General features: G+C 45.1%; 1 protein-coding gene across 1 annotated transcript; it reads right to left on the bottom strand.

Moving 5' to 3' along the window:
• Window positions 1–1,510: 1,510 nt before the first annotated feature.
• rgcc (regulator of cell cycle) lies at window positions 1,511–7,814 on the bottom strand. Its single transcript, XM_035392940.1, has 5 exons — window positions 7,586–7,814; window positions 6,937–7,113; window positions 3,826–3,957; window positions 3,293–3,355; window positions 1,511–2,473 (listed from the first exon to the last, which is right to left on the bottom strand). Exons 1-5 carry the CDS (start codon window positions 7,617–7,619, stop codon window positions 2,466–2,468), a joined length of 414 nt encoding a protein of 137 aa, XP_035248831.1. The 5' UTR covers window positions 7,620–7,814; the 3' UTR covers window positions 1,511–2,465.
• Between the last annotated feature and the right edge of the window lie 1,501 nt (window positions 7,815–9,315).

The following is a 9,315-nucleotide window of genomic DNA, read 5'->3' as shown; positions in this document are numbered from 1 at the left end:
CAAACGTGGGTGGGTGGCACTGCCCAAACGGTGCCCGCTGATGCCCGCTGGGCCGGCTGTTTTAAAGTGAAGCCTGGGCTGCAGACTCTGGAAGCGCCCTGCGGTGTTCGTGGGTCTCACGGGACTGGCTTTTGGGACGGAGTGGCCGCTGGCCTGAACTGACCAATAGGGACAGGTGGGAGACAGGTGGGTCCATAGAGCTTCTGCAATCTGGGCCAACTGCCATGGAGAAGGAGCCGGAAGCATCCCTGAGCTTCCTGCTCGGAGATGAGCGCTGTCACAGGCTGGTAATGTCTCTCGTAGGCGAGATTTGAATTTGGTGATTGTTTTGCGTTGACACTCCAGGTCACCTGACCTGCCCTGTCCCTTCAGGGTCGTTGAGTTTGCTGCCTTGGGGCCTTTCTGGAGCTGCCCAAACGGAGGTTTATTTCGGCTCTCCTGTGGAATGTGCAGTGTGGGGTCTGTGTCTGTGTGGGTGCGTTCCTTCTAGCCTGGTCTCAGCCAGTCAGCCGACAGCACAGCCCACCACCCTGTCCCACCCAGGCTTTATGGTATCCCAAAAATGGACCTTCCCCTGCGCAGCTGCTCCAGGAGAGTCCCCCCCCGACCACCCCCATACCCTACTGCCACCCCACACCCCCCACACCAAACTGCCACTCCCCACACCCTACTACCACCCCACACCCCCTGCATCCTACTCCCACCACACCCCCCACACCCCAAACCCTTCTTCCACCCCCCACTCCCCATGCACCTGCACCCCTCCTAACTGGTTTATGAGTCATTAACAAGCCTCACTGTAAATGGTTGTTAGTCGCCTGTGTGATGCCCTGTGGGTTTGGGAGAAGACTGATGTGAGAGGGCTGAGCTACCTGGGACTGTATAACCCCTCCTCCTACCCCCCCCCCCCCCCTTCACTGTCAGTTTGTTTATTCAGAGTTCAGGCATGATTTACTTTTGGCTCAGATGGCACAAGGTCTACACTTCAAAGACCCATGGAATTCTCCAGGGCTGGTCTGCACCAAAGCCATAGAAGTAATAGGCACTGTGTGAATGTAAGCTCGGGAAGATGCATATGTAGTGATATCATTCAGTGAATTTAAGGAAGCAAATGCTACACAGATGTTGCCCTGAATTTGTATGGACACTGGGGTAGACAGCCGTGGACCTGGAACCTATTGTCTACCGGTGCTCGTCTGATTGAATCTCTTATTTGGCTTGTTGGATTAGTTGTTGGATCAGGCACATCTAAGCTGGATGACCATGTGTTTGTTGGGTTTAATTTTTCAGTGATTCAGAGTTCAGTTCTGTGGAGTTGTAGGATTTAATCTCTCCTGCTGCAGTAACGCTGGGTGTCTGTTTCACTCTTAATAACCGAACGAAAGTGCAGGATGTGAACGACAGGAAGCAGATGCTCACTGCAGAACCGAATCTCTGTAAAAAATCCCAAAACATCCTCACCCTGACAGGCATGGGTACGTTACCGTAATTAATCTCCCAAAAACGAAGCCATTTCAATGAACTTTTTTATTCGCCACAGACACAAAAGTCAGGAGCGACGGTACAATAATGTCATAGGATCCACAGAGAAGTGTCAGATTCCGGTCAGACACACTGAACGTCTTTACAGCGTCTTTTAGGGACCACTTCCTTGTAGTTTTATCACTGACACTAGTTCATAAATCTTGTGCTTTGCTTCTGGTATGATGCACTTCTGCATACGTGGTATTGTGTGTACCTCTTACAGCAGCTTTTTGAATGAGTTGCGATGGTCATTATTGCCTTGTGACAGCCGCGATGAATCGGAGCGTTTAGCACTTTTTTCTTTTCCACTTTCTTGGCCGCTGATTGGATCATCTGGACTCAGCGTTCCGAACGCTGTGCTGTTATTAACATGCCGACCGTGGGTCCCACGGTCCCTACAGTCCTGCTGAATATATCTGAGAATAAATATAGTTTACTTAAACGCTACATTGCCCATTTTTAATGTCGTCACTGGGAGGTGTTAGTTGTGTTAAATCCCTTCTGATCTGCATTAATTCTCCAGATTTACTAGTGAGTTAAGACTTTAGGTTCACAGTTATTAGTACACAGCTAATCATAAAAAAATTACAAATGGAAGAATCTTACATGCGTCTTACAGCCAAGGCAATAGAATCTGAAACAATATTTACACAAGATACAAAAATATATTTCACAAAAATGTACTGCACTGATAAATTTACAATAACCAGCTCTATAAAATTCCAAATATAATCCTATAAAAAGCCATTTTAAATAATTTTTCGCTCAGGTTTCCCAAGTTGGAGCAGGCTGGAGTGTGTGTCACGGTCAGTCTGTAATATTAACACTGTGCTCCGCCTCCAGGTTGGCCAGCCTGTGCCAGATGGGAGGGGCGGGGGCCCACTGATTTGTTTGCCCCCCCCAACCCCCGAGGGTGTCGGCCCTGTCACTGCAGCTTCAGGTCACATACCTGCAGAGGAAAGAGATTATGGTCAGTATGAACTCCTGGGTCCTAGTGCCCATAGCACGCATAAACCACTGTCCCGTGTTTGTATGTCAACTGTCATAACTCAACATCCTCATAAAACTAATCCCCACTCTCTCACTTCAGAACCTCACTGTAATGAGCAGGGAACATTCTGTACCTGCAGTGCTAAAGACGTCAGTAGAGACTCATGTTCTCCTACTCCACTCTAGATCACACTGTTAGTGTGTTTACAGCTTATACAGATGCCTGCTACAAAGACACATGCAGTTTATGGCATTTCACTCATTAAAATGTTGTTTGTTGATTCTTCTGATAAATTGTGGTTACCCTTTTTGTATCATCTTCAAAACTCCAACTACCATTTCTGTTGACTGTCACAGTCATGTAGGCATGAATCAGAGAGAGTGAGCTCTTCATAACTGTCCACCCAATGAATGACTTGAATCTGCAACAAGCTCAAATGCTTTGCGGCAGTTGATTTAGCCAAATTGTCCAAGTAGCATCTCAATATTGATGAGTACAGGTGCACCTGCGCTGATCCACAGCCTGGTGGAAAGTATGTTTATTTGATTGACTGCGCTATTTTACAGAAATAGAGCAGTCCTGGTGTTTTGGTTATACACCTTGTTGTACGTTGCTCTGGATGCCTGTACTGTAATGTAATGAAAATGACACTTCTGTGGCTGAATTTCTGTGGATAGAATGGATTGAATCCTCTCTAATGCATCAGTTGGCCTTCGGCAGCTTCCCTCGGCAGTGAATGCTCCAGGACTCCGGTTAATTAGGGGAATTAGCACTTACTTGCTAATGTCTTGTCGAGGTCAGCAATAAAGTCCTCCAGGTCTTTAGTGTCTCCGAGTTTGGCTGAAACCGAACAAAGGAAAGTGGTTTAATCAGCGCGACCGACTGAGTGGGTCACCCAGGATTATTACAGTAGTGTCACACTGACTAATTATTTTACTTTTTTTATTAGAACTTGAAATGTCATTTTTGGGGAAAAGATGAACTGTGAAAATTCGTAGGTGATCCTAGGTGAAGTTCAGTTGAAGGAACTAAATACACAGCAAGTACAGCCCTCACCCTTAACCGTAATACATTAGAGATAAAATGACTGATAATAAATGGATGTCCTAGAGAAACACAGTAAGGTCGCATATTTAATTAGGCTGTAAAACATAAAAACAAAATACTGGTGAGGAAATCAAATTGGTGATGTTTCTGTTTGGTCCCCAGGGGGAGCTGAAGGAGCAGTATCTAAGAATGGATCTGAGGATGTGTGGATCTGTCGTCCTTTTTTTTGTTTTTACACCCTTTCACACGTAAGGTGAGCTCACCTTTGGGAGAAGGGATGGAGGCGCAGGGGGAGGTGATGGAGGCGCAGGGGGAGGTGGGGGAGAAGACGGGGGAGGGTGAGTTGAGCTTCTCATCACTGAAACTGAGGCTGTTTCTGTTGAGAGATTCTGCACCTGTAGAGAAAAGAAAACAAACGTCTGTTACCCTCTGTGTGCTCCACAGACAGGTGGAGGAGCTTCTATCAGAGTGATTACAGGGCAATATCACACACACACACACATGCGCACACACACGCACACACACACACACACACACACACACACACGCACACACACACACACACACACACACACACACGCACACACACACACACACACACACACACACACACACGCACACGCACACACACACACACACACACACACTCGCCCACACACACACGCACACACGCACACACAGACACAAACACACACAGCCAGCACGTGGGTCCCTGTAGCGTGCAGTGTTGAGAGTGTTTTCTGGTCTGTTAGCGGAGCAGGTTCGGTGTGTAATCAGTGCATTCTCTGATAATGACAGCTTCTCTTTTTCCACCGCGCGCTCGAGCACGCTTCGCCTTTCATGTCTTGGGCTGCGGGCTGAGAGCTGAGAGCTGAGAGCTGCGGGCTGAGAGCCGAGAGCTGAGAGCTGAGAGCCGAGAGCGGGCACATCTGCGCTGCTTCGCACATGAAAAGACACCGCCGTGATGTCACACCTCTACGCGGGCTGTCAGGTATGTAGCCAAAACAAACTGAAGAGATTTGCATAAAATTGTTTTTTAGGTTTTCCGTATAAAATCGTATGTTCCAGCAATGCCTATAGCAGTTGTCTCAAGTAGTTTAGCGACATTTCTAGCAAATTACATTAAACTGAATTACATTACATTGAAAGTCGATGGCACACGTTCTTGATTTTGCTGAAGAGGTGCATTATCCAGTTTCTTTACTCTTTGAACTGATTACAGCATTTTAAACAGCTGTGGCATATGAAGTCATTTTTGCCTCTCTTACATAGAGGAGCAAGATCTTTCATTATATGAGCTTAGTGGCAACACTTTATAGATCATTTTTCAACTCCTATTTTTTATAGTTTTTTAAAAGCGCTGAATTTCAAACCACTGAAATGAATCAATCTAAGTATTGTAGGTTTGGTTTCTTGGCTCCACAGATAGTAACTGTATGTGTGCAGTGGAGTTCTGCATGTGTATCAGTATTATTATGGGACTCTGCTCGCTAATGAATATTACAGACTCAGTCAGAAAACTCCCCTCCTGGTTTAGCCTCCAGGCCTGAGAGTGTTTTGGATTGTGTCCCCTTAAAGCAGCTGGCTTGTGTTGCCAAACTGAATAGCCTCTATCTAAATACATTTGGAATGGCCTAGCTTTGGTCTAACTCTGCGTCATAGGAAATAGAATTTAATGAAATAAATGAAAATTTCCATGAATACAACTTTGTAAAGGAAAGGTTCTTCCATTACTGCCCATTTCCTCAAACCAAAACTAACCCATAAAATGGCATTTTTTACTTTTAACTTAAGAGAACCCTCATTCCACCACTGTGCAAAGAAGTGCATTGCTGGACTTGCATCTTGTCACCCAATGTGGTTTTAGACAATTCCTCAGAACCCGAAACCAAAGGCATGTCGCTGTATTATTTGAAGTTTCTTAACACGGCTGAATTTTTAGATTTTCAGAAATGTTTTTATAGGTTGGATGGCTGACCTCCTTTCACTTGTTTCCAACCGTCTGTGAAAGACGAGCGACTCAGAAGTACCGCTGACTGACAGGGTTACGTTTCTGCCCCCTGACGTTCTCTGTCGGGTAGAGGGACCCCCCCCAAACACCCCCCCCCCCTTTACGAGTGGAAGAAATCCGTGCTCCAATATCAACAGGCGCACATCACCAGCGCTCTGGCCCAAAATGAACACTCGCGCCCGTTTGGTGACGAGTCCTGGGCCCGGCGCCCTCACGCACTGGCACAGGTCCCGCGCGTTACCAGCCTGGCACTGCCAGCCTCTGGCCTCTCTTTTGGGGAGGGGTTGGTGGGGCACCTCTCCTGCCATTACCTCCCCACTCAGACGGAATCTGGGCCTGATCCAGATCTCTGATCTCCCGCCAGGAGTGCGCTATGGAAACGGCTACCTGTCCTCACAGACCCGCAGTGTCCTACTCCATCACCGCCCCTTTCTCTCGGCTCGTCATCGGCTGTTCTGCTTTCAACAAGTCCTCCGTCAACCGTTTGACAATCATAAAGTGCTGACACCGTAGTAGAGTAAATGCGGTCCGTCTATAAATATATAGAACTTGCAAGCATTTTCCACTCGGTCTGATGTAATATTTTCCGTAGGTTATGGAAATTGTACAGTTCTGCCAAAACTCTGGAACAGATAAAACCTTCTTAAACACGGGAATCTCGGTTTTGCCGTTAAAAGTTCTCTTTCCGGGGTCGACTTAAAATTCCGAAGTTATTTTAAAATTTTCCAGTATACGACCTTAAACTGTGACACAGGTGGATGAATAATTACAGTAAGTCCAATGTGCAGAGAGGGTGTGGAACATTCCTGTCACTGTGTACGCGCGCGCACTGGTGTTCACAGGATTCGCCGATTTGACACTGTGCCTGACCGGAATGCTGGAGAGAGTATCAGTTTCAAACACCGCGTGACATTTGCCAAACATTTCTACATCAATCACGATAAGTAGTGAATGCGTTCTGCAAGTACTGTTCTGCCCCATTCAAACACAAGTGAACCAAGAGAAAGCATATGTAACTATACACCTGTTTTTATAAGAGTGTGCCCATTTATAAGTTAGCAGTGGTTTTTCTTGATTATTGCTCTTGTGTTGTTGATATTCATAGTGCATTAGTCGCTTCGGATGGTCGTTAAGAATCTGGTATGATTTCGCGATGTAGACTACCCGCGTGCCGCGGTCACCGGCGCTTATTTGCAGAACGCTAAATTAGTGACAATGTTGCTACTTGCTGCTCGCCGTACGGTTTGTCAGGAAAAACTCGCAAAGAAGTGTCTACAGTCACCTGTTCCACATTCCCTATAAGTTTTTCTTTTTCTAATAGCGCTAACGGCGCTGGTACAATAAATATGTCAATGGCACTTACTCTCAGAGTCACTGATTCCGCTGTCGCTGACGCTGGCGCTGCTCCGTCTCTTCATCGTCTTCAGGTGCTCCTCGTATCTGAAATGTCTCTTCTCCACCGGAGATGTGAAATCCTCAATCACTGCGTCGAATTCGCACAGCACGGCGTTGAGGTCGTCGTCCTCTTCGAGAAATTGCGCTGCGGATACGCAATGCTGCGCGTTAGGCTACTTTAATTAGCCTGACAGGCAGGGCATAACGAGGCAAAGAGCTTGCCAATACAAGGGTCCCGTTTAACAAAGCACACTTATTTATCACTACCACCGGGCGAGAATTTGCGCCTCACTGTTTGGTGACATTAACGTTGCTTTAAATTGTTTAGTCCAAAGTATTAGGCTATTTTGTTTGGTTTTCAGTTTAACTTACTAGTATATAGGCTCTAGATCGTTTATAAAACCACATCTATACCACTTAAAATTTCTCTGCAAAACATTTCTAGAGTACATAAATGAATCGAGCATTCATTCAAACACATTAACGAAACATTTTAGGTGTGATGTGACCATCATCAGCCAGCATGGTGACAGGCAAAATCCCACAACAAAAGTCGTTACGGCGAGGAGTGGTCGCGTTCCAAGGTATGCAACAAAGAGGATGAACTCAGAACTTACAGTTGCTCCGGGATTTCATTCTGGGAGATTTCATTGCTTCGCTTCTGTCTCTTGTATCCTGCGATCACTTGTAGTGACTGGAGGAGGAAAAGTCCTTTCGCTAATAGTTCCCAGCGCAGCCTTGTGTTCTCCCGCGTCTGACTCTTTGCGTCTCGCAGATTCCGCTGCCGTGTCTCCGCTCCATTCTCCTTTTAAATACTCCGCAGCGCTGACAGGGGGCGGTGACTCACTCGGGTCTGAAGGAGAAGGGGGTGGAGGCCGGGTCACCCGCTTCTCTTTACCGTCTGTAACCCCATATGCCCATGTTACGGGGTTACGCAGCTAATCACTGACGGTAATTACCTCGAAAACGCTCTGCCCGAAAATCATTGCAGGGCACCGATGTAACAGACTATTCATAACTATTGGATATATTAAGCCCATGTGACCGTGTCTTGTACTCCGAAGCTTTGTGCACTGTGTAGGGAGACTCAGACAGATCAAAGTTGGTGATGATGGTGATAGATATTCCTGGGAGAGGATCATGTATGACAGGACGCGGTTACCAATCTGATGCGTGTACAGGGCATCGGAGTCACGTGGCCTCGCATTTCGGTCTGAAGACTCACCTTTACGGAAAATCGCATTTTCCTTGACCCAGCAGGTGAACTTAAACATGAAGCGCACCTGTATGCTGCTTTGCTAAATCCGGGCTTTATCTGACATTCAGATATTTTGATTAGCCTATAGTTAAACTCAGGGATTACTGTTTTACTCTGAAGTGGTTTTGGACAGTCTTTTAGGAAGTTGTGTCGCTATTTGTAAAGGTATAAATAACCGGGCACGAAAATGAGCGGTCAGTAACGCAATAAGCAAATACTTTCAAGTGGATAAACAATTCATAGCAAAGAAGTTGTATATGGAATGTACCATGAGGATAATGACTCGTAATTCAGTAATGTATTTGCTCTGACAAAAATGCTTGTTCTTCATTGACCTCGAGATTGAGGCCTACCTTATATTATTATATTAATTGATTATCCAGCTAATTTCTGAAGGTTCTCCGATGCATAGCATTGCCAATAAGTGTAAAATTAATTAGGATCACAAGTACCATTATTTTTGCAATGATAAGTTCGAGAAAACGTGTAGATGACATGTATTTAAAATAATATACTACGACTTCCACTTTTAAATATTTGAATGACCAATAGAATTATTTTCACTTGAATGAAACGGTGTAGCCTATAATTACTCTGTAAACAGTGCCTTCCTGACAAGGGTTCTTAATTAATACTCACATTTCTGGCATGAATAAAATCTAAGTTATTCTTCCCGGGATTCAGAGAACAAGTGATTTCTTTTGATGAAAGAATATTAATTTTGATAAAGTTCCTTTCCTGTGTAGTAGTAAGTAATTATACTATTTTAATGAGAGCTTTTCTTAATTTAACTGTTCTATATATAACTATTCTATATAGTAACTCTTCCACGTTTTGGTGGTTGCTGAAGTGTCGGACCACCTCATTCATTGACAACAGTTGCCAAAAACATAAATGTATTTATTCATAAGTTATTTGTTCATATTTAAATTAATTGACGAGATCAGTTTATTCTCCTTCAATAGCAATTAGTCAATAATATATAAGGATAATCAGAATTTCTCAGTACTGTGAGTCTACAGAGCCACCTAGTGTTACATAGGGGAATGACAGCTTACATGTCTAGAACTTTCAGGACTTCTATTTATG

This window comes from Anguilla anguilla, chromosome 15, assembly GCF_013347855.1.
Source record: "Anguilla anguilla isolate fAngAng1 chromosome 15, fAngAng1.pri, whole genome shotgun sequence".
NCBI classification, from domain to species: domain Eukaryota; kingdom Metazoa; phylum Chordata; class Actinopteri; order Anguilliformes; family Anguillidae; genus Anguilla; species Anguilla anguilla.
The sequence above is the reverse complement of the archived record's forward strand: the minus strand, read 5'-3'. Positions and strand labels throughout refer to the sequence as shown.